This window comes from Nematostella vectensis, chromosome 4 (genome assembly GCF_932526225.1).
Source record: "Nematostella vectensis chromosome 4, jaNemVect1.1, whole genome shotgun sequence".
Classification (NCBI taxonomy): Eukaryota; Metazoa; Cnidaria; class Anthozoa; order Actiniaria; family Edwardsiidae; genus Nematostella; species Nematostella vectensis.
The window spans coordinates 6617603-6642226 of NC_064037.1; the positions used below are offsets into that span (position 1 = coordinate 6617603).

Consider the following 24624-nt stretch of genomic DNA (forward strand, 5'->3'; position numbering starts at 1 on the left):
ACTTCTTCTAGCGGCGATACCACTAGTTCTCTCTATTGTTTGCTTCGGCTTTGGTTTTCGTTGCCTCGACAGCAAAAAACGCGAAAACCATTCACAATTATGCAAAGGAGTGGTAAGCGATGGCGCAGCAATAACTCTGATTGTCTTTGGTGTTGTGTTTCTGTTGCCCGCGTGGATTTTACAACATCATTATCAACGGAAACGAGACACTAGCGTAATTCGCTTGGAGGAACCGTTCAACGCAGATATTTGTCAAAACGAGGATTTTCGCGACGATCAACTCTAAATAATTTCGCTTGTATTATACATCAATCAGAACAAATTGGTGAGTTGCTTCAATATCAGAGGAAACGGCTCTTCTCCACCCCTTGAACCAATGTGGATGACATTATAAGCAAAATTTTTACTTATTTCGTGGTTTACGATTATCATTATCGAAGAAATGGGAGCACCAACTTAGAAGCGCAAACAGAGGATCGCATTTTATTCGTTTCCTAAATGAACTGTTATCATGTCGAACATAGGGCAGCTGAATATGGTCGACATGATAACAGTTGATTTAGGAAACGAATAAAATGCGATCCTCTGTTTGAACACTATTTATAATGCGGTTTACCATTGAAGGATGCTTTAAACAAAATACAAAATATTGTATTGAAATAAATATTCTTGTTTATATCAGAGCACCTTAAGAAAATCTTACGCGTACGTCTACAAGAGGTTTTTTTTCTGTTGCGTTTCTTTCGTTGCTCTTTTCGTAACTGGTGAACTAAGTAATAACGAAATGCTGACAAATAGCGTGAAGCCTGGTCAATCGCAAGCCATGAAAATCGAGCATTTGCAATTCAGTGTGACTCAAGTGTTATTTGTGTTGCCCGGGCGTCATAGTGAGAGCAAGTCGCGTCATACTCGAGGCGCCGCTTTCTTTGGACAAAGACAGCTGCTGGGAGCGTATTCTTGCGCGCGTGCTTGAGTGTAAAATAGAACCCAAGCGAGCGTTCGTTTATTACTGGGTGGGTGGGGGGGGGGATACGTAGGGGTGGGACTATGTTTTTTGGGCGCCGATTTTAGGGGGGGTCATATTGCTGTCATTAAAGGGGGTCACATTTTTTTGGGCGCTGTATTTAATTATTTGTCTGGTTTTAATATTATACTGAGCAAGAGAGTTATTGTTCAAATGGAAATTTTATTCAGTTATTATTATTATTTATTCAGAGGGTTAGACTCAAAAGGGCCGGGATGACTGCTCATAGTATTATATATATTATGACTGTGAAGTTAATCCTTGAGAGAATGGGGGTTAGTCCATGTTCTAATAATTAGGGTTCTACTGCAATTGGGAAATTGCAATCCCCTCTCCTTAAAGCCCGGTTTACAATTGCGATTGCGACAAATGCGATTTTGGATGTAATTTTTGTCGCAGTTGTCGTGACGAGTTTTTTTCACTTTATCGTATAGGTTTCAAACATGTTCGTAACCTGTGCGATATCGCTGCGACAAAAATCGCCGAGGTTGCATCACGTTTGCATTACCGATTTAGAGATCGCTGCGACACATGGTACAACAATCGCATAAAAAATTGCAAGTGCCTTACCCAGGCTAGCGCACGGACCGACAAAGAGCCGACGACTCGCAAAATTTTGGTAATTGTATGCTTTTGTGACCCGCAATGAACACATCTTTGTGAGGATAGTGGAGTTAAGGGGAGAAGAAATTTCAATCCGAAAGGCAGCAGCTTTTCTATGACCAGGAAGACTTAACGTCAGTTGAGACACATCAAGGGGGCGTTTCTACTATTCCTTTCGGCTCCTAGTCTTAAAACCCAGTATTGCTTTATGATCTTCAAATAAACGAATCTGCAGTCGGTCTCAAACAGTTCCGCTTTATTTGATCCTTCTCGCTAGCAAATTTCTTTAAAGAACACATTTCTATAAATGCTTTATTAAATATTATCTTAACTTTAGCAAGTTAAATATGATTTCAAAACAACCTGGGCATTTCACACGATATCTGTTGACAATTAAAATTGTTACCCATACCATCTATAAAAACTTCTTTATACTAGTTAAATGACCTTAGGATATTTGCTGGATCCGCTTGCCGGCGATGTCAAAGATTGCCTCGCTCGCCCTGGTCTTGTTCGATGGACTCGAAAAGAGCCTTGAAGTTACCAGCACCGAACCCCTGAAATACATAAACAAATACATGAACTGTAAATGAAACGTTAAATGTGCATCGCACCAGGACAAAAGCAAAGCGAAAATAAGAGTGCGAAAGGCAAGAAGATACATATTAATCAATACTATACCATTCCGCACTGTACCCATTTCCTTTCCATTACAGAGTTTTCTTGTAATGCTTTATACATTAGAGACCGTTTATTAAATCCTTCGTTCTCCTTTTTTCATCAACCTCCGTTCTCCTTTTAAAATACACGGTTCTTTACAGGAAGTAAAGTATAGGAGCTCATGAAATATCACATTCCTCTAGACACTGTAAACACTGGAGAATACAAATCAACCATCCTTTCTGTAAATTGAATTGAGTTGATAAAAGCCAAAAAAAGAAAAGAAAGCGAGAGAAAATTGACCTTAAGTGATTTGAGACATTTCTTAATAATCTAAGTACTCACGGTGTGGTTGTGTCTCTGGATAACTTCCAGGAAGAGTGTCGGTCTGTCCTGACATGGCTTGGTAAATATCTGGAGTAGGTAGCCCTTGTCGTCAAAGTCTACCAGGATCTTCAGCTTTTGCAGCTGCAACACATGCCATGCGTGAATACTAGAGATTGACATACACTAAGTGATCAAAGTAAGCCTCAAGGCCATATATTTTACGCTTAACCGTTACCTTGTACACTTCATTCAATCCATACACAGACCAACATTAAATCTGATGAAAACAACTACCCATATAATATTCCGAATATTACAATATGGGTCTAGTCACCATTGATAAAGTCAAATCAAAATGTTTTGCCTCTGGGTGGTCACCTGTTTTTTTGTTCTTTGCTGCATTAACCCATTGACTCCTATTTTCCTATTTTTGAGCTGAATTTACAAAAAAACAGACTAAAACATATACCTCCCCCTATTCTGAGTTTTACAGCCTGTCAAAGTCAAACACTGCTGCACCTAGTCAGCAGTATCCAAGCTTTCCAACAGTGCTTTGCGGTCCACACTTTTAATCCCTCGTTGTTGTGCTGATGCGAGCACAAGTTGATGGTTGCTTGTATTTTTCATAAAAAATACAGCAATGAGCATATTAGGAGAGTGTCCTAGGACATCATGAAGCCTATTGGGGCATAATTGAGTGCAAAGGTGGATTCATAGTGATTTTTTTCTTGTTTGGCTTTGCCTGGATGAGAAAATAATTTTTCAATGAATCACCACAGCTTTTCTATAAATGCTGTCTTTTCTGAAACCAAATTAATTCCAAAATTGTTTACACTGCTATTTCGGGCCTGTATGACCTGGAATTGATTTGTTTGGCTTCAGGGTGAAAAGACTATCTGACTTTGGGGAGAGGAGTGTTGTATGACCCTCCCCTCGTGAATTTTTCCCTGGGTCTCCCAGAATGCTTTGCAATCCGTAATGGCATCCAAGTGGTTTCACAAGCGTTCAAGAGTGGCCATTGTGTTTTGAGGCTATGGTAATGAACCTGGAGGTTCAGAATAAAGGTATTTGTGTCTTGAGCTGTGTTTGCTGATCTCTCTCCCTTGTGTTGTATTTTGAGCGTTTTCTTAAGAGGGGTGATTCTGCTTTTCTTTCCTTGTTTGATTTGAAATTTGTCATGTGCGTTTATTTGATGTAGTTTAGTAGTTGCTTTCACCTTGGTTGGATGCATATCTTCGAGACCATTTATCCCTTAGACTGATGCCTGAGTATCTTTATCTTGTGTTTATTTTGCACTTATGAATTTTTTGGGTTGTGGGTACTTCTCAAAGCCGGTACAGGCAGGTTGAGGGGTCAATGTCTTACATTTGATTAATTATTTTAAAATATTCCTAAAATGTTTATATCAGGGTGAAAACCATAGCTCACAAAAGAGGAAATAAAACAAAAACTGACTCTTTAAGTGGTGTTAGGAATAGGGGTTAGGTTAGTTATAATAACGAGTTACATGTTGGTTTTACCTCATCAATTGATTCTGTCACGGTGATACTAGCATGCTTCAGGCGCTCTCTCAAGTTGTCGTAGTATTTGTCCGGGATAGAAAGAAACTGCATCCCACGCTCTTTAAGATTGGAAATCTGCAAGCATCACACAGTTAATGTAAAGTTGTACTTCTTAATAGTACGATTTGATCACTAGAAACAATGACTTTTCAGGACCAAAGCCAGAGTGGATTTCTTTGCTTTTAATGAACTAGCCTTGTTTTCGTTGATCACATCAGCTTTTTATCACACTGAACAAGTATAAAAATATTCTACAGCCACATTAATAAAAGAAGAAGCAAAACATTCTCTTTTAACCTCCAAAAAAAACTATAAAACAACACTGATGAACATTACTAAACGAGAAAATAAAAACCTAAACCTGAGCCTGCTATGTAGAATATGTAGCTGAGTGTGTCATACTTACAGCTGTGATAATATCTGATGTATTGAGTGCAATGTGTTGGACACCAGCAGTGCCGTAATAGTCAACAAACTCCTGGAATTAAATTTGATAAGTGTAAATCAATACAAAAAAGTATATATGCAATCAGAAGGATTTAGACATACAGTATCTTGTCATCTATTTGTAGCATCTGTTTCTAACCTGGATCTGGCTTTTGCGTTTCCCTGGAGCTGGTTCGTTGATTGGCATCTTGATGGTCTCCTCCCAGTTTGTCACCACAATAGATCGCAGTGCACTGAACTCTGTGTGAATCTTGTAAGAAAAGACCAGGTGTATGTTGGTGAAATAGTATGTTTTAACAAATAAGAAAACACCAACTTAAAAATATCTAATAGTATCTAAATGCAGTTGCATAATCCATTCAAGATATTTTCTATAACTCTGGGAGAACATAAGGGAGAATAAAGCTTCACATGCTATTTGTGTACAGAACTTACTTGTTTGTCATCCACAGACCAGAATCGATGGAACTGCAAATTCTTCTCATACCTGTAGCATAAATCAAACCCCTTGGTAAAAACAAGGGCATAAGCTGATCTAGTGGGCCTGTGGGAGGGGCTATTCATATCTTAGAGGTTTCGCATTCACAGAAGAATTATTAATCCCCCTTCCTTCTCAAAATTATTGCTCCAACTCCCCCCTTTTTGGAAATCCAGAATCCACGTCTGACAAGTGTGACCAAAATTTGGTTGTCTTTTTGGTAGCAGGGGATGGAATACCCCCAAATCCTACTGTATACCCAAAGTAAACCACTGTTGATGGTGTAGGCTGAAATGGAGCTAGTGCGAAATACCCCAAAGTCACATACCATTCAGCTATATTGGGACAATGCCATTGTAACATACCATTCAGCTATTGGGATGCATAGCATCGTAACATACCATTCAGCTATTGGGACCATGGCATCATAACATACCATTCAGCTATTGAAAACATGGCATTGTAACATACCATTCAGCTATTGGGACCATGGCATCGTTTGGCTGGTTTCCAACAACGTGGTCAATGAAATGCAATCCTGCCTTCGGGCTGTTAAGGAAATCATCAAACTTAAGTTTACTGAAACTAGACCACCTTTGAGCGACATTGGGAAGCAAAATTAAAAAAAAAACTATGGCCCATAGGTGATTTTATTTTTCAACTGGAATATACTAAAAAGGGAACAATAAAAGGGCCTGACTACAAAATTGAAGTGAAGAACCAGAGCAAAGACAAAAACAAAACTAAACTAAAAGTTGGAACCAGGAATCAAACTTGGAAGCCAGTGGTTGATAAGGACAGGGAAAGTTAGAGCGTGCGGTGAACTGTTGTGTTGTTTTAAGCCTTTAAAAAAACAAGGATTTGAGGTGTAGGGATAGCAAAAAGGGAAGTACACCAAAATGTAATTATTAAGAAATCGGTATTCCCAACTGTCAGGACATTTACAGTTTAAAGAGCAGCTTATCCTCATGCATTGGTGGCTTGAATCCAGGAAGGAATAGACCATTAAAATCTTTTCTCTCCACAAACGTGTGGGTTGTATCCCCATACTGCAAACAAAAATGGCAATGTTACTCTCTACAATACTGTCAGGACTGCTTGTATGATTCACATTATGTTTCACTCTGTAAGGAGTGAGTTTAGGACTTACTGTTTGAACTGTTGCCATGGTTACAGAACCATTGCCATCAGACTCCTCCCATGGCTCCCGTACAGATACAGCTCCTCTCTTGACACACTCCTGGAATTAAACAAAATGTTTCGGCAAAAGCAACATCATGCAATCATAAGGGATAGATCACTTAGTTGTTGTAACAGTGGTTATAGAATTCTGGGGAAAAAAAGGAACAATAAAGTACACCACCCTGAGATTTGTACATTACAAAAACTAGTAGGTTACTTTTTGGGAGAGGAAGTTTATGCCTCTCAAGGAAAACACACAAAATACCCAAGTGCCCCGTATGACTAAATGACTTTTTGTTTTCTGACACATTGAATTCTCTACCTTGTACAGTGCAACGCAGTCTTCAACTTCAAATGCAATGTCTTTGACTCCATCACCATGTGTGGTTTGATGTTTTCCCATTTCTGTCAGAATATGATTTACAATCAATATATCTTAAGCCTCTAATAATAAGAATGCATTGAAGTACAAACAGAATCTCATAGTACATTATACAACAAATAGACTAAAATACTGAAATAAATATAATAGTAGAACTCAGTGTGCAAAAATGATTCTAAGTTTATTAAAAATTATACCTTCAGTTAACTTTCCACAGGGGTTCAATGGGGATTTCAGTACAAATATGATCTGCAAAAATATGAAAAAATAAATATTACCTGGATATTTAAATGAACTCTTTAGTTAATCCCTTATGAGGAACACATAGTGTACCTTATCTTGCTTGATTACATGGATCACCTCATCCCGCGAACCTGTCTCTAGTCCTTTGTAGGCCATAGGTTTAAACCCCATCCTTGTGCAATAGAACGAGGCAGCCTGGAGAAGAAAACATCTCTCAATATCAAACTAAGTGGCATATTTGTTTTTAAGGGGAAGCTTTCTTAAAATGTGGATTTCTGTTTACTAGCCAGACTCTACCCCACCCCCCCTCCCCATCCCCTTTTCATGGCTATTATTGGCCTTATGTTACACCACAAATCTTTCTAATCCAATTAGTCCACAATATCACATAATATTGTGAATAAATCCTTCCAATACTCAAACGTGAGTATTGCACAAAGAGAAGCTGTAGTCTTGGTATACATGTGCTCTACATACTGCTATCTAGTATCATGTGATGGGGATATAAGTTAAGAAAATATTTTCAGGCTGAAAACCATCATTTTCATCATGGCATCATCATGTTTTATCAATATTTAGACTTTTTATCAAACCTACTGTACATCCTTTGCAACTTTATTCATGCGGCAAAATATATTTCAGGGTAATCGCGAACATAGGGTTACAACCCTCGGGGTGCGCGCCTCGCTTTAGTGCAGACAGCTATTGGTAACAAAAAAAAATCACAGCGCCGTGTAGAAGGAGACAAATGGAAAAGGAATGACCTGTTTTGCATTCCCGACCCAGAACGTGATGTGATCAAAAGCCAAGAATCGGCCAACTTCAGGCTGAAAATGACAAATAGCACATAAGAGGTTCTAATTAAACTCACAAATGATATCAGCTTAATTAATAAGAAAGCTTAAAATCTAAATTTAACAAATTAAGTTAAGTTATACTTAAGCCAGAATATCGAACAAACACGACGAACCTTCTCTCCTTTGTCTTCGTACGTGGTCTATGAAAAATAAAAGATACAAGGTGATATAATCTACTGCTACATGGAATCAAGAGGTCTTTGATAGTTATATTTACCATTTTGAGAGGGATCAGGGCCTGTTTGTACTATCGACAGATGAAGGAGAGACGAACTTTCTCGCGTGCTGCTGTACACGTTGAAGGATTTGCGGGTGCGAAAAGCATGACGGGAATCAACGCACCCCCAACACTCCCCCTAGTTACCAGTGCGGAACATTACCATTTTTGGTTATATCGATTTACCTACTTATTATGCAAATATTCAAAATGGCCGCGCGGAGTTTGAAACTTGAATTTGTTTTGTTAGCGAGACGTCGCATCGCAAAAATCGACCAAAACAGCAAAATATCCTGCTCTATACCAAGTTTGATATTTGATTGATGAGTTCTTGTGCTCGAAAGTAAAATATCGTTTGGGAAACCTTTTCAAATTGAGCGCTTTTATTGGAGACTGCCGTAAAATCGAACTCTCTTCGTAATGTTTACGTTTAGAAAAAGAGAAATATGAGTGTGATGGACCAAATTCTACGGCTTAGGACCTTGACAGGACTAAACTAGGATAAATGAGGATCATGGCCTACTAAAACAATTTTCACCACAAGCCGAAACGAGTGCCCACAGGGTATGGTGAAAGTTGAGAAGAGCGGAGGTTGAATTGTGAAGACGAAAGTGCGAGTCAAGGCCCAACGTCTATACAACAGGGAAAAATCGCCGAAGAATAGGTATGAAAATTTGTGTCAACATTTAGCCGAAAAGCATTTTACCCTACCCTTGTCTCTCGGGGGTTCGCTTCTTATCATTCTTTAGCTAAATGTCTTGCCCTGCGACCACCACAACAACATAGGGGGGGGGGGGGCACTCTAGCTGTAAACATGACTGTTGGTTTCGACAGATACGAACATTTTATGCCCCCAAAAGAACGGAACCGCGCCACCCCTAAGAATATACCTGCATCTGAACTCTATACCCAAAACTCCACCAAGAATAGATAGCCCTCCCCCTTCCCCCCAAAAAAGTAACCCAAATCTGAGTTCTATTCGTAAAACATACAAAAGCTTGAAACTTGCCAGTCCCGTAAAAAAGTTTTAGAAGGAAAATTTGCTTATCAAATTTAATTTATTTTTATTCCCTTTTATAAAAAAAAACCTCTATCCTCCTCACCTCCAAGGCCCTAGTCATAAAACCCGGTTGAATTTTACTTCCTTGTCTTCGCACCTTGTGTGAGCACACCACATGTGACATGCCCTCAGTCATCACAACCTCACTCCCCTTACCATGCATTTCTCAACCTTTAATTTTACACTCTATGCCTTTTCCTATTTGTCTGCACACACCATAAAATAGCCCTCATTGAGTAAGCGCATTACATAGCCACTCAAACCAGTGCCCCCCCTAAAATCTAATGCTAGAGGGGCATAAGATAAGAACTGATAAGAACTTTTTGATGAATTAGCCCCCCCTACTCATCCTCAAAAATACCCAAACCTGAGTTCTATACATAAAATATACCAAGCATAGAAACTTACCTCCCAAATAAATAACCAAACCTAAATTCTATAGCCCAAGCATACAAAATCTTGCTATAAGGGAGCTTCAACTCTCAGATTTGCTTATTAAATAAAATCAATTTTATTCCATTTTCATAAAAAAGACAACAAACAAACTCTGTGCAATAGGCACTGAGATAAAAAAATGCTCCTGAAGTATCACCAAATATAAATATTTATTTTCCATACAGTATGATATCTATGACTGCACAATCATACTCCTAGAATCTCCAAGGCCTAGTAATCAAACCTGGTACAAGAGGGGTAAAAAGAAGGGCATAATGTGCTAAAATAAGCATTTGCGATAAGAACTTTTTGTCAAATTAGCCCCCCCCCCCCCAAAAAAAAATACCCAAACCTGAGTTCTATACATAAAATATACCAAGCATAGAAACTTACCTCCCAAATAAATAACCAAACCTAAATTCTATAGCCCAAGCATACAAAATCTTGCTATAAGGGAGCTTCAACTCTCAGATTTGCTTATTAAATAAAATCAATTTTATTCCATTTTCATAAAAAAGACAACAAACAAACTCTGTGCAATAGGCACTGAGATAAAAAAATGCTCCTGAAGTATCACCAAATATAAATATTTATTTTCCATACAGTATGATATCTATGACTGCACAATCATACTCCTAGAATCTCCAAGGCCTAGTAATCAAACCTGGTACAAGAGGGGTAAAAAGAAGGGCATAATGTGCTAAAATAAGCATTTGCGATAAGAACTTTTTGTCAAATTAGCCCCCCCCCCCAAAAAAAAATACCCAAACCTGAGTTCTATACATAAAATATACCAAGCATAGAAACTTACCTCCCAAATAAATAACCAAACCTAAATTCTATAGCCCAAGCATACAAAATCTTGCTATAAGGGAGCTTCAACTCTCAGATTTGCTTATTAAATAAAATCAATTTTATTCCATTTTCATAAAAAAGACAACAAACAAACTCTGTGCAATAGGCACTGAGATAAAAAAATGCTCCTGAAGTATCACCAAATATAAATATTTATTTTCCATACAGTATGATATCTATGACTGCACAATCATACTCCTAGAATCTCCAAGGCCTAGTAATCAAACCTGGTACAAGAGGGGTAAAAAGAAGGGCATAATGTGCTAAAATAAGCATTTGCGATAAGAACTTTTTGTCAAATTAGCCCCCCCCCCCCAAAAAAAAATACCCAAACCTGAGTTCTATACATAAAATATACCAAGCATAGAAACTTACCTCCCAAATAAATAACCAAACCTAAATTCTATAGCCCAAGCATACAAAATCTTGCTATAAGGGAGCTTCAACTCTCAGATTTGCTTATTAAATAAAATCAATTTTATTCCATTTTCATAAAAAAGACAACAAACAAACTCTGTGCAATAGGCACTGAGATAAAAAAATGCTCCTGAAGTATCACCAAATATAAATATTTATTTTCCATACAGTATGATATCTATGACTGCACAATCATACTCCTAGAATCTCCAAGGCCTAGTAATCAAACCTGGTACAAGAGGGGTAAAAAGAAGGGCATAATGTGCTAAAATAAGCATTTGCGATAAGAACTTTTTGTCAAATTAGCCCCCCCCCCCAAAAAAAAATACCCAAACCTGAGTTCTATACATAAAATATACCAAGCATAGAAACTTACCTCCCAAATAAATAACCAAACCTAAATTCTATAGCCCAAGCATACAAAATCTTGCTATAAGGGAGCTTCAACTCTCAGATTTGCTTATTAAATAAAATCAATTTTATTCCATTTTTATAAAAAAGACAACAAACAAACTCTGTGCAATAGGCACTGAGATAAAAAATGCTCCTGAAGTATCACCAAATATAAATATTTATTTTCCATACAGTATGATATCTATGACTGCACAATCATACTCCTAGAATCTTCAAGGCCTAGTAATCAAACCTGGTACAAGAGGGGTAAAAAGAAGGGCATAATATGCTAAAATAAGCATTTGCGACTAGGACTTTTTGTCAAATTAGCCCCCCCAAAAAAAAAAAAAATTACCCAAACCTGAGTTCTATACATAAAATATACCAAGTATAGAAACTTACCTCCCAAACAATTACTCAAACCTATATACCCCAAACATATAAATTCTTAATATCACTATAGTTTTAAAGGGGAGCTTCAACACTCAGACTTGCCTATCAAATCAAATTAATTTAATTCCCTTTTTATAAAAAAAAGACTCTTTGCGCATATAATAGAAACTGGCGAGAAAAAAATAAGCCTGAAGTATCACCAGATATGAATAGATATTTTCCATATGATATCTGCTCTAGTGAAGCTTGGAGCCTCTGGTACCCAGGGTATGACTATACTCCCATTCTCCTATCATCTCCAAGCCTAGTAATCAAACATGGTACAAGTTTACTTCATCTTCACAACCTGTGTCAGCACCCCCAATTAGACATACCCTTTGTCACCACCCCTTTGCCCTTACCATGCCTTTTCCTCACCCTAGTTTACACTTTATGCCTTTTTCCATTTGTCTGCACACACAATGAAATACACCCTCAATGGCTCTAACTTGGTGTTAGAACCTGTGTATTAAGCACGATTTGTGTCACAAAACTTCCTTTTTTTTAATAAAATGAATCATGATGAAAACAGAGCTGGATACAATGAAGTCCTTTGGGGATGGTTCTGACACTGAGGTATACATACACCCCTCATTGAATAAGCACATCACATAGCCCCTCAAACAAGTGCCCCCTCTAGAATCCATTTATAAAAAAAAGCCATAATGTGAGCATTTGTGGTAAGGACTTTTTTTTACAACGAGTAATAGCAAAGTAATGCAGCAATGAATAATGACTGCCATCCCTGAGATTTACTGATCATAGCAAATCTATTTATTCCAGGATCAAATATAAACATTTAAACAGTACTTTCATGTAGTGTCTTTAAATTGCATACAATAAACAGTGACTCGCGGCCAATCTGTATACGATTTAGCTTCATTTTTTTTTAATGAGACTCGCTGCCATTCTGTATAAGATTCATTTTAGTTTCAATATCCCAGCTAAATTTTTTCTTGGAGTGTCTTCATTCCGAGTGCGAAAGCAAGATAAATCCAGGGAAATTTTGTGCATTTGTATGACTTGATGAAACGTACAACTAGATAATTGGTGATCAATGTTATTGCCTGCTAGCAGTGGCTTACCCTTCCGCGTTCATTACAGTACGATTCGGTGAAGTCGTAAAAATAACCCTGCAAATGAGGTCTGTTGCCGATGAGAAACAACACAAATAGGGTATATATGACGCACTGAGTCGGTGAAATCCCTGCTTAAACAGATAAGAAGAAATCACTGCTAGCAAAGAGTTAAAAAGCGGCGTTCAACATGATTTTCCCGATTCAACGGAACCGCCATTTTGTTTTCCCACTCTGAGTTGAGGCGTGTCCGCGTGAGACTGGGCATAGTAATACTCATCTCTGATTGGTTAATCAGATTGTTTATCAAATATAACCAAAAATGGTAATGTTCCGCACTGGTTACCAGGTTTCCTCGAAACTAACAATTTGATTATCAGATTTCTACAGCCATTGTCTATTCCTGCTGAAACTCCACAGAAACGCTTTCTACGCAGGCTATATGACACCCAGTGCCAGTGTTGGTTATGAATAAAAAACGTGCTTTTGCCGCTATTTTCTTTTACAAAAAGTGCGATTCATTTTTTGCGAGCCTCAGGCGTTCTCAGACCCCGTTCCTTCATATCAGGTGTTTAAAACGGAGGTTTTTTCTCCGTCCACATGTATACCGCATTTGAAAGCCTTCGTTTCCGTAACAGAAAACGCCGGATTGATGAGGACGGAAGGATAATGGATACGCGCGGTTTTCTTATTATACACTGTTATACAGTTATATATACATGTATAAATCGATTACTTGATGAATCCTCTCTAGCGCATGGGATATAACCGAGAACCAAAAATGGAAGGAAAAACAATAAAGCCATGAAAAGTACTGATAAGTAATAGAAAAAAAGGTAGAACCATTTGCCCGAGGATCGAACCTCCTCAGATCAGGTGAATCGAGAGAAAAAATAGACCATACTTCCAGGCATACGCTGAAACACAGCTATACGGCTAGGCTGAAGATTTCGGCCCCAGCACCGCTATCTATCGAACTGCGCTGAGGTACCCGCGCATTAATGAGGAGGCAAAAACCAGGATGCCAGGCCTGTCTTAGTCGGTTACGCCACGCACAGCGTCGCTGTGATATAAACTGAAAAATATCGGATCTTATTCACGCTTGCGTCTGACACTAAAGACGGCTGAGCTGGAGACTACTGTTTTACAGAAACAACAGAAACCTTGTTGTAGAATGTCTCAGCCTTTAATTACACGCAAACCATTGAAGGGCTACTAAAGCCAGGAAAGCCTGATATCCATCGAAGTGAATTTTAGCCATTACTTGAGTCTTTCTTCCTACTTTTTGGATTTGAATGCACCTGTATAGTATTTTGTTTATCTAGCAATCTATGATGTTTACAAATAAGGTGGATAATAGTCTCAAATGTTCAAGTAACCACAATTTGGTCATTGAAACAGGGAGACACGCTAGACCATATATACCCCCGGATGAGAAAAAGTACACGAACTTCAAAACAGGAATAGAAAATGAGGAGCTCTTTCTTCAATCTGTCCTGTATATACAATATATAATTCAATAAGTGAAAGATAATAGAAAAGAGAAACATATTACACTTTAATTAAAAACAAAGCCATTTTAGATATTAGTGGAGAAAAACACAAGGACCTTTCTATTCATAAAAAATTTTGGATAAGGAAGATATTATCAGAGAAACACGGCAAAAAAAATCATTTTTTAGTGCTTGGGAAAGAAAGGAATTCCTTTCGATATAATAATACCTAAGAAAATGCCCCCTCCCACCAATGACACTTACCACCCTTCCCTCCCCTCCCCTCCCCTCCCCCCCAATACACACACTTTTGGGACCATATTGCCGCCCCTGGGGTATGGAGTCAAACAAGAGTCTGGAGGCTGAGAAGAGCTCTTTAAGTTTAGAGGAGATTGTGTCGTTATAACCCGAAAATATATAAGCCGCATCACACCATCTTCAAAATAATTCTTTAATATTGTACAATATTTTTAAAATGTTTTCATATAAATTTCTGATACATAATTACACTTTTAAAATATATTTGTATGTATGTTGATATATTTGCAATGAATTAAAAAATAATGTATTTTCAATATTATCTATATATAATTCACGCTTGATTAAAGCCTGTTACGAATCCATGTCTTACATGTAATCAATTTCATCATTTTAACCAATGAATATAATTTTGATGATTATCTAAAATATTTGTCCATATTATATATACGATATATATGACGGAGTAACAGGTGATCTCCTTGTCTGCATATAATGTATAGCAAATAATGTCAACGTCATATTACCTCGATTATTTTATCATATTCCCTCTATTATAAGACTCTTCGGCAATTCCAAGCCACTCCAATACAACACTTCTGCTTCCTGCTTGCTATTTCCTGTCCCAGAAAGCGCTCCCTCGACCACACCCTCTCCCAGCACGCCTTACCAAGTCACGCGCATATGTATGGCTATTGGAAGCGAACAATAAGCTTTGGTCAGCCGCTGTTTTGTCATCGCGTTAACCGACTAAAAAGGTTGCTAAATTATAAATATAAAGCAGATTTTGTTATCTTTGGACGCGAACGGTAATCGATATTTTTCACGCGTATGACAGCTGTTCGAGCGTTTATTCTTGGCGCTCGGCCAATAAAAATAAAAAATAATATTGTAAATCAACTCCTATTTGCCAGTTTGCCCTATACTGAGCTATAACTAAAACAAAATCGCGTGTGAATTATCATGTCAATTCAAATTTTGTATTAAAAAATCTCCTTGGTGAATGAAATGATATGAATTTCACATCAGTAGATTTGCTTGATGTGGAATAGTTAATATTCCTTGTGTCGTTTAGCGTTTTTCTCGTCATTATTATAACCAGAACTGCCAAATTACTCCTTACGTTTGCGACTTTATTTCCGCACTCTTTTATGAGCCACGCACATATAGTAGCCACTAAAATGCAATGAATTTTTCAAGGAGCACCGTTTTTGCGCACTTGAATTTAAAAATGCAGTTTAAAACTCCATCACACAACTGTGCTAGTCCTAGTTCTGCACCACATGAACACCAACCTTCTGCTCGCCATTTACTCGGCTTTCTTCGCGACTATTCTCCTTATTTTGAGAATTTTCCCTTTTAGCTGCATTAGGGAGAAACGGCACGGACCTGTTTTCTTTGATGGGCTCTGATTCGGTCGTCTCTATAGTTACCGTCTGTGCAATCGACACAACTTCCTCCTCAACCTTCAAGGCAGTTTCCGTTTCCGTTTCTGCAGCTACTTCCGGTACCATAGGAACTGCCTCGATAGCTTGTGTTGACGGTGCATCTCCGGCCTTGGACATCTCTGATATTTCCTCCGGAGAAGACGAGTGGGGTGTGGCTTCTGGAGGGGGTGCGGATAGAGGGGCTGGTCTCTGCTGAAGGGGCGTGGCTAGATGGACAGGTACGACATGCGAGACCATGTGGGTACCGGCGGAGGACACGACCATGGCCTGGGGCATGTAGTTCGTCGCGGTGGATGGCTGTACCAGACCCTGTATGGTGTGGTACGTGATCGGAATGGGTCGTACTGAGATCTGCTGTATCGCGGTGGCCATCCCCTGAATAGGGTGCGGTCCGTCCGGTACCCCATGCATCCCGGTCATGTGAGGGGGCAGTAAAGGTGACTGTCCTCGTGTGGTGTGTGGCGTCGCCGTGTTCTCTGGCCGTCCCTGCGCCTGAAGAATATACAAAGAGTATTCGGTATTCTGGTTCGAGATCACGCTACATTGGGTGATTCTTCTTGGTTTTTTCTTACCGATTTTCACCAAAACCAATAGGGGACTTGCGCTAAGAGATCACGTGTCTGTTTGGGTGGCAAACTAGCGCGCACAGATTTTTAGCGGCAAAATAACCGCAACAAAAAGCAACTTATTCAGCGCTCACGAAAAAGCCAGAATTCTTTTTTCAGAAAGGGTTTAAATTCATTTAAAGATTTTACTTAATCGTCGTTCTCTGGTGTGACGGGCGCAGTCTTTTCTGATATCTCAAACAGTCTTTTTGTTTAATTATTTTGTTTTGAATTTGCCACCCAAAAAGGTCACGTGCTCTATTGGCGCAAGCCCCCCTATTCCCAAATAAAAGCTGAATACAGCAAATTTTTGAAGTGCGCCAAGACAATAGACCGCTGAGCTATCGGAGATGTGTGTGTAGACTCGTGCTCAGTCGCTACATACTGGTCCTTCATTCTGTGCCAGAGCCCATTAGGTACCTGCCTTGTAAATGGTATTTTTCTTGCTCTTTCTATTTCGCCATTAGGGACCCGGCACGAGCAAGTGTCTGTAAACCCACCTGTGTTATTCCATGAGGTGTTGATATTTGATCTGCACAGTTCGTGGTTCTTATGAAAGAACCGACGCTAGGCAAAGCTTGCTCCCTATTGGCTACCGTTGACTGATTGACAGGTGTGCTGACGTAGGCTTGAGGTATGGCGTGCGTTGTTGTTGGAGATGGCGTGGGGGGAAGTCTGTTCAGGGGGGTCATACATGTCGGAGTTGGGGTTGGAGTGGATGGCTGTACTTTGGCAGGAGCAGTTAAAAGTACAGGAGATGAAAGAGTTCGATTTGGACTATGCCCTGTTCGTAAGAAAAAAAATACATATTAGCATTATATTATTAACAATTAGACTACGAGTTCGAGTTTTCTATGAGTCAATAGATAGTAAACAAGGCGCGTAGCGTTCTCGAAGTCAACGAGAACGAGTAGTCTAATCCACTCACATACTACCTTCAAATAAATGAAAATTTTAATAATTCTCAGTAATAAATAAACGCTTTTGTCGCCCCTTTTTCTCTACTAACTATCTATGGCTCAATAGATAGTGAGTACGGGAAGCAAATCAAATTGCGAGATTCGTGATAGTATGTGAGTGGATTCTATACTAATACAAGTTATAATCACTATCGTCAGTACATAATCAGCAATCACATCACCATCAGCACAATCATCATTATCATCACCATCACGAGCATTCTTTGTCACAATCATCATGATACCTATATCATTAGTACCATATACCGACAGTGCTGAAAAACGCAAGACTAGTTCCAGTACCGCGCGGTTAAACCAGCCTTTTTGTTTTAAAATGGAGGCATTTTACCGGCGAACTGTCACATTTTGGCGAATGCTAAGAAAACTAGACTAAACATAAGGCTATAATGTTCTTTATGACTCCCTCATTACCACACAAATCTGTCATCTTTTGTACAGTATGGTTTTAATACTGTACAGTTAGTCAAAACAGCAACTGAAGTCAGCCTTTCGTACTTTTACTCGAACGATTCAACACTACGATTGTGCTTGTTTTCGACAGAGCACGCGCATGCGCATACGTTATTCAGCACTGTCGCATATACTGCCATCAACATCCAAGTAACCAGATAATCCAAACACGTACCATCACTACCATTATACCGCTATTATCATCAGCAGCAGGATTATCACCACCATTGCAAAATCAGCACGACAAAAACCATGACCACATCATCATCAACATCATCCTACTTCCTTTAATCATCATCAGCAACATGGCACTATCATCATTATTAACATCATTAACATCTTTACCGCCGTCACTAACATGACCGGCAGGTTGAAAAAACAATCATCATCATCGTCATCACTATTATCATCAACACCACCCTCATCTTCACCATCAAGCCCGTACCAAGGATTGGCCGAAGGGGGTGCGCAGTCATTGGTATCATATGGAAAATCATAGATCCGTCAATAAGAAATGGCCCACTTTTGGCGGTTGGGGGTGCGGGTACCCTGTGCACCGCCATGTGTACGTGACTGACAACCAGCACCACCATAACAGGCCCGTACCCAGGGGGGGGGGGGGGGGGTGCACCCCCCACAACGGCCGAAAGTCCACTTTTGGCTCTCAATAGACGGCTATTTGTAGACAAAACTCGAAATCATAAGCTAGTCAAGATCACTCTGGTATTAGCCAAATCCGACGATAAACGTCGCATGGAGATACTGCAAAGGTATAAAAAAGTCCCTTTTTATTCTTTCGGAGGTGGTTAGATATTTATCAAAAAACTCCTTCCCCCTCCCCCCACCACCTCGAAAAATTTTCTGATTTCGCACCCACTCCCACCCCCAAGAAAAATCCTTGGTATGGGCCTGCATAGTATTACAACCATTATTAAAACCACCTCCACAACCATCTCCATTCACATCACAATAACCAGGCCCTTACCCGGATTCTCGGGGTAGTTAGCGGCTTCTATTGCCAGTTTCATCCGGAATGTTTCCTCTTTCCTTCTGTTGGCGAACCAATTATACACTCGACTCTCTGTGACGAGGTTGAACCCAAGCCCTTCCACATTGTTGTAGCTAACTCCTCTCTGTTCGCACTCGGCACGGTTACATGCCTCGACCAAGGCCTCCCTGCAACACATTTATAAATACTTCACTCAGTGACACATGCGGAGACAGGGGCGCCCTGACATAGAGGGAAAACGGTGCAATCTGGCGGCCGATAGCCGAAAGATCAGGCCTAGACCAGGCCCTCCCTGTATCCCATTTATAAACTTGCACTCAGTGACTTATCCAGGGTTCGCTTAGGGGGGTAGAGAGTCAGTTGCATATAAACATAGTAGCAAAAACTCAGCATTCTAGCAGCTTATAGCCGAGCCTATTCTATTTGTTTAAAACAACAATTAAAATGTTGTTTTTTTACTTTACAATTTAGTTTTTTGGAGCGCGCGCGCATGCTGACGTCAATTGTGCGTGTGTCCTCTAACAATAAATTGACCCTTGACCAATCAGAGCGCGCGAGTGTTGTTGTATAACTACCTTTCCTCCTTGGAGGGATTTCTTTGCTGTTCGTAGGATTGATAGAGAATATTTGTTGATGCAGGTCCCCATTTAAATCGATTTCTTCGCGATTTCTTTGTTGGGCTTTCAACCTCGTCCACATACAGGCGCTTTCCGGTATTCGAGTATTCTGTTCAAAAGTAACGGGAAAACACAGTTAGAAATTTCGTAACAACTTTTGTGCTAATGACAATCTGATGGATAATGGGAAAAAGACAATGGGTGTTCGTTACACACTTCCCCTTAATGCCTTGCCCTTATCAAAGGCAGCTCATTGCCAGTTTCCCTCGTGCTACTCACGGTCAGCTATCTCCTTTTGTTTCCTCTCAAACCACTGGTACATAACGGAGCGCTTTTGACTCTTCATTGGCGTGCCTTTGTTAAGGTGCTGCGAGAGGTGACTCTGGTTCAGCCCTGTGCTCAGCACCACTTCACGTTGAGGAATGTTATGCTGCTGCATGTACATCTTGATCACACGGGCCGCTTGCCAGGGGTCCATCCTGAAACACGCCCAAAGATAAGATTAAGGGAGGCTAGTCTCGGACCAGACGGCGCACGGTGCATGACGGTCAGGATGCGGATTAAGGGGTCGAAATTATCTCCGCTTCAGGATTCCTGTGGATGTCTGCGCAACAGCAAATAACGACTGGGAACGATTCTGGGTGCTCACGAACGACAACGGCGAGAGACAGCAAGGAGAAGGTGTCCAAAAGTGAATTTATTTTTAGCACTTAATTCTAGTTTCGATAAAATCAACTCGAGGAAAAGCCTAGGACCTTATTTCTAATTTTGTGAACAATGACAGACTGGCTTTATATACCAAAATACACCATGCGAGTGTGGCTAAAAAGTGTGATAAAGTTTGTCCCAATGGCCCTTGCGCATCCGGAAAAGCCTAGAATAGAGAAAAGAAAGAAAGAACCCCCGGCAAATGGTCACACCAGGCGTTTCTGACTATACGAATTGACCTTCTAGTCAGTAATCTGACTAGAGAAATTATTCCTCTCGCTCTTATGGTCTCCGAGTCAATAACCTGGCTCGACGCTCGTCTCGACTCGAGCACTAGGCTTTTTCGGCCGCGAGACCGCAAAGCACGCAGGAACTCTGGCCCGCATGAACATCGCTTTTATTACCCTCTTTTTACTCGAGCTTCCCATGGAATGCCCGAGTTATAAATTCGGCTTTTATTATTTTATTTTATAAGAACCTTTTTTTAGAGAACGTCAAGCCTGAGATCTCACCAAATTCTAAGAACATGCTTTAGAACATTTTCTAAAAATAAGAATGTTCCAGCCTCAACAAATAATAGACATTCTTATATAAACAAATAAAAAAGAGTGTATCTTTTAGTTCTTCAAGAAGAAAAATAAGAAAAAAATAAGAAGGAAAAAACGAAATCGAATACTTAAGCTACTAGGTCTCTGATTATTCTTGTGAGGGACTGTATCATTATAAATAAACGCCAGCATTTCTAGTTATAATAAAAACTAAACATTTTCAAGAATAACAAACGTAGGGAGACGGCTCTCGCGACGGAACTCCTGCCGGTTCAAGCATCCACACAAATAGAAATTTAGAATAATCCTACAACTAAAAACATGATTATATATGTTTCACTGATTCCAGGACAGGAAACAACTGAAGGGTATCTCGAATCACATGGAACAAAAGGACAGCAAGGATAGTGTGAAACCGTGAAATCAATGGCGTCAGTGGAGTCATATGACAATCAGAGTGTGTCTTTGGCAAATAAAGACGTCGCTTTTATTCTAAGGCCGAATTGATTATTACCTCGGAACCTTTGATTTGTTTAGAATTACAGTAAATTATACAGGCTGGCAGTGAATAGTGTGGAGTTATTTCACCGGTTGATTAATAGCAGGCTAGTTAATATTTAAAAGGGGACATTCAAGAGACGAAGGAATGTCTTTTCTTAGATGCATAGAACCGCGTTGTAGCGGAAATTCGTGAAAACTACTATAATCAAAATCATATGCTCAAACAAAAAGGAATTAAAGGAACACTAATATTGGGAAATCATTGCAAAGAAAATTCGACTTTTCAGTTAGAAGAAATGTTTGCTTGAAACCCGAAGAAGAAAACAGAAACATTGCTCCGTTTCCTTTGTAAACCTGATACCTCCGTCACCTTAATCGAAATGCGAAAGCGTGAAAAGCACGGAAATAGATATCCCTTCAGCGTTAATACAAAACGGCAATGTGCAAGAAGCTATAACATACACAAAGAAAAGTAAGCGATCACAAATATGCAGATTGGAATTGAAAAACTGACTTCCTTTGAATTCGAAGTTAATATTTAATGGCGAGTTGTCTGTATGCACAACTAGGCAAATCATTAACATAGGCTTTCATATTCACGATTGTGAACTCGGATGTATTTCATACATAATGCAGAGTCTGGGGGAGAGATCACCGGTAAGGATGGCGAGCGATTCGCTGGGGAAATCGCCGCGAGATTGGTACATAAAACGCTAAGGTGCTAGCGTTATGAAAGATGAAACGACTACGCTATATGAGACGCGACTAAGGCCTTGATCAAACGTTCGAATTACTTGCTAAAGATGGAAGCGTTTGAAGTTCGCTAAAGCAAGCCTCGATTCTTCCCACAGGCCTGCCGTGTTTCATGCCTAAGTGAGTAGAACATTCCTAATTGGCGCACGCTTCAATACAACAACAGTTGAATGGCTTTCTATTGTGTGCACGCGTTCCATTAACTCCAGTGGGAACTCTAACAGCCAGGGCATACACGCCTCTCTTTCTACTGTCAAGCTATAAATAAGCTACTACCTAAAGTTTAATGTTAACTACGTGTCAGTGGCAGTGCTTTTAAAAATCACGGCAAATCATTCGACAGCTTTGGCCGTAGGGGAACAAGGATATGTTGTAAATTAGGATTTATCTAAACATGGACAGGCCATCCGTGGAGTAGTTTACGTTTGTGTTGTTGCCACTTACCGTAACATTTGGTCTACGATGGAGTCGCGCTGTATGAGAAGCGGAGAGCCCTCTCGGCCTTCACTTTCTGGCGTATACGGTTTAGGACTGTCAGCTTCACAGGGAGATGCAGGGAGAATTACATTCTCGGAGCTAGTTGGCTCCGGAGTGCACGGTTCCGCTTGAGTAAGGGTCGCGCTCTTTGCTGTTATCCTGTCTTGTACGCGTGAGAATTCCGTGTCTACGATGCGTACGAGGTCGTCTCCAGAGAGGCCGCTATCTAGCAGAGCGCGTATAAGCTCTCTCTGTAGCTCGGTTGGCTCGGTAGCCATGACTGGCCCTACTATCACGACCGCTAGTCAGCTGGTTCAAACAACAACCTCACTTTAGTTTGGAGCAGGGGCCTGCATTCCTTTAGGTCAGCGCTCATTGCTGTTCACTAGGCGGTCAGGCCACAGCAGGGGGCCCCCGTAATCTGGTTTAAATCATTTCACATATAAAACATACACTCAAAATAGAATCTTTAGAATATTTTCAAGGAGTCAAATGATCAATATGTCTGTAGATAGATGCTAAAGTTAGTATCGTATCGCTTATGACTCTGCATGGTTTTACTTTAGCTTTCACGCTGCTGGCCGACTTGAAGGGGAAGCGCTAAAAGTAACAAATTAGCAACTTTATCATGATGATTTGGGGTGATTTTTATTGTGAGAGTTTATACTGATGGGAGGAAAAGGAGCCAAGGCAGGTGTTAGCGGCATTCCTTTGCATTTCGCGCATAAAAAATTCAACTTAAAAATTTTCAGAATTCGCTGTAAGAGAATAGCTTCTGCTTTTATCAAGCGTTAAACCTCGGGATATAAAGGCGTCCTCTTATAAGAGCTGAACAAGGAAATTAGGTGATATTTGACAATTCCGTTCCGAGTTTGACAGTGCACAAGCACGGTGCTTTTTCAATTTTTTCATGTACAATGCAAGGCGCTTATTTGAGGGAGGCGCTTATTCCAAATTCTACAGTTCTAGGTTATCTTAAAGACAGTCTATAGGGAGTGCAAGACCTAGAACCACAATAAAACAAGTTTTCAATTATAAAGTTTTGTCGCGGGTAGTACGACTGTCTGTTGTGAATGCTTTCCTTCTAATGCACCAGTCAATTGACAGCCCGGCCCCCCGACATACCGGGGAAGTAACGCGGGGGATTTAACACCTGTACAGTAATCCACGGCCGGGGATTTAACAGCTCTCAACAGGCAGGGAAAGGGGGCGGTGAATTAACGCTTTACCGTAAGTTGCGTCTGTAGGTAAGCGGAGTTATTCTTAGGCACCGCGGAGGAGGAGGGGCTGGGAGGAGGGGGAGGCAGCACCGCTAAAAGAAAAAAAAAATAATAATAATAAAAAGAAAGACTAAACAAGTCAATTGTCAGACCCCCACTTTTCAACATGCTCCGCGGTTCCTGTGTACAATTGAAGTATGGCTTTCTATAGTGGGTCGTTACCGGAAAAAGTAGCGAGCACTTAACACCAGATGCAAATGCTACTTTACCCGCTATGTCCCGGGGTTCGGGGTGCCGTGGTTTCAATTGACTGGTGCATAAGGCGTAATCCCCCTCTCCATCGGATTCTATAGGGCAACACGTTCAGGAGAGGTGCATATTCGAGGGGGGGGGGGAGGTGCACATTCAAGCAATTATGGTTCTAATTTTGTGAGGGAAATAAAAGTATTCTCACATTGTTTTAGCCATTCTAATTACACAAAAAGTACACTACCATAAGAGAAAAATGGAATATTAAAAATAAACTACATTCGAAACCATCATATACAAAAATGTTGGGTAATATGTTGAAGGGGGGGGGGGGGAGTTTTTATTTTCGTACATCAATTGCTGCTTTTGGGATTGTTTTATAGATCTAAACAGGGCTTAGATTATTTGCTTTTGCAGCTTTGTGGAGTTTGGTGGGGAAAAAAGCCTGCATACTAAAATATGAGAAGGGGATATAGAAAAAAAGAGCCGGCAAAGACCAGAAAACAGCCTGCTATCGCCGGCAGCAGTTTTGAACCCTGCTATATCTAAAATGGATGAGTGATCACGGAAATGTCGACTGCCAAATGGCCCAAGGTACCATGGGTGATATGGATTAAGGACGGACCATAAGAAAAGTGAGGGGGAATAAATCATACAC

The 24624-nt window shown here is 40.0% G+C and overlaps 2 protein-coding genes and 2 long non-coding RNA genes across 4 annotated transcripts; 1 reads left to right on the top strand and 3 right to left on the bottom strand.

Moving 5' to 3' along the window:
• Positions 1-1868: 1868 nt before the first annotated feature.
• LOC5519563 (4-hydroxyphenylpyruvate dioxygenase) lies at positions 1869-8105 on the bottom strand. Its single transcript, XM_048726105.1, has 15 exons — positions 7983-8105; positions 7879-7905; positions 7673-7735; positions 6999-7103; positions 6863-6914; positions 6606-6688; positions 6252-6341; positions 6047-6150; positions 5573-5650; positions 5059-5110; positions 4763-4873; positions 4583-4654; positions 4135-4251; positions 2633-2755; positions 1869-2184 (listed from the first exon to the last, which is right to left on the bottom strand). The coding sequence occupies exons 1-15, from the start codon at positions 7983-7985 to the stop codon at positions 2110-2112; spliced, it is 1155 nt and encodes a 384-aa protein (XP_048582062.1). The 5' UTR covers positions 7986-8105; the 3' UTR covers positions 1869-2109.
• Positions 8106-11760: 3655 nt separating this feature from the next.
• On the bottom strand, positions 11761-12922 carry LOC125561974. Its single transcript, XR_007307679.1, has 2 exons — positions 12660-12922; positions 11761-11839 (listed from the first exon to the last, which is right to left on the bottom strand). It is a non-coding gene; the product is annotated as an uncharacterized LOC125561974 (long non-coding RNA).
• Positions 12923-15233: 2311 nt separating this feature from the next.
• LOC5519562 (hepatocyte nuclear factor 1-alpha) lies at positions 15234-22872 on the bottom strand. The gene is made up of 6 exons (XM_032364561.2): positions 22465-22872; positions 19790-19989; positions 19469-19619; positions 18870-19060; positions 16955-17238; positions 15234-16341 (listed from the first exon to the last, which is right to left on the bottom strand). Exons 1-6 carry the CDS (start codon positions 22773-22775, stop codon positions 15670-15672), a joined length of 1809 nt encoding a protein of 602 aa, XP_032220452.2. The 5' UTR covers positions 22776-22872; the 3' UTR covers positions 15234-15669.
• On the top strand, positions 21126-24596 carry LOC125561929. The gene is made up of 2 exons (XR_007307633.1): positions 21126-22140; positions 24384-24596. It is a non-coding gene; the product is annotated as an uncharacterized LOC125561929 (long non-coding RNA).
• The last annotated feature ends 28 nt before the right edge of the window (positions 24597-24624 follow it).

Coding starts and splice junctions, on each gene's coding strand:
- LOC5519562 (XM_032364561.2), bottom strand. CDS start 22,775: ATGGCTACCGAGCCAACCGAGCTACAGAGAGAGCTTATACGCGCTCTG. Junction 17,239..18,869: donor TAACTACCCCGAGAATCCGG/GTAAGGGCCTGG, acceptor TCTTACGAACAG/GGCATAGTCCAAATCGAACT. Junction 16,342..16,954: donor CACCTCATGGAATAACACAG/GTGGGTTTACAG, acceptor TATATTCTTCAG/GCGCAGGGACGGCCAGAGAA.
- LOC5519563 (XM_048726105.1), bottom strand. Junction 6,689..6,862: donor CTGTGGAAAGTTAACTGAAG/GTATAATTTTTA, acceptor ATATTCTGACAG/AAATGGGAAAACATCAAACC. Junction 2,185..2,632: donor TCCAGAGACACAACCACACC/GTGAGTACTTAG, acceptor TATGTATTTCAG/GGGTTCGGTGCTGGTAACTT.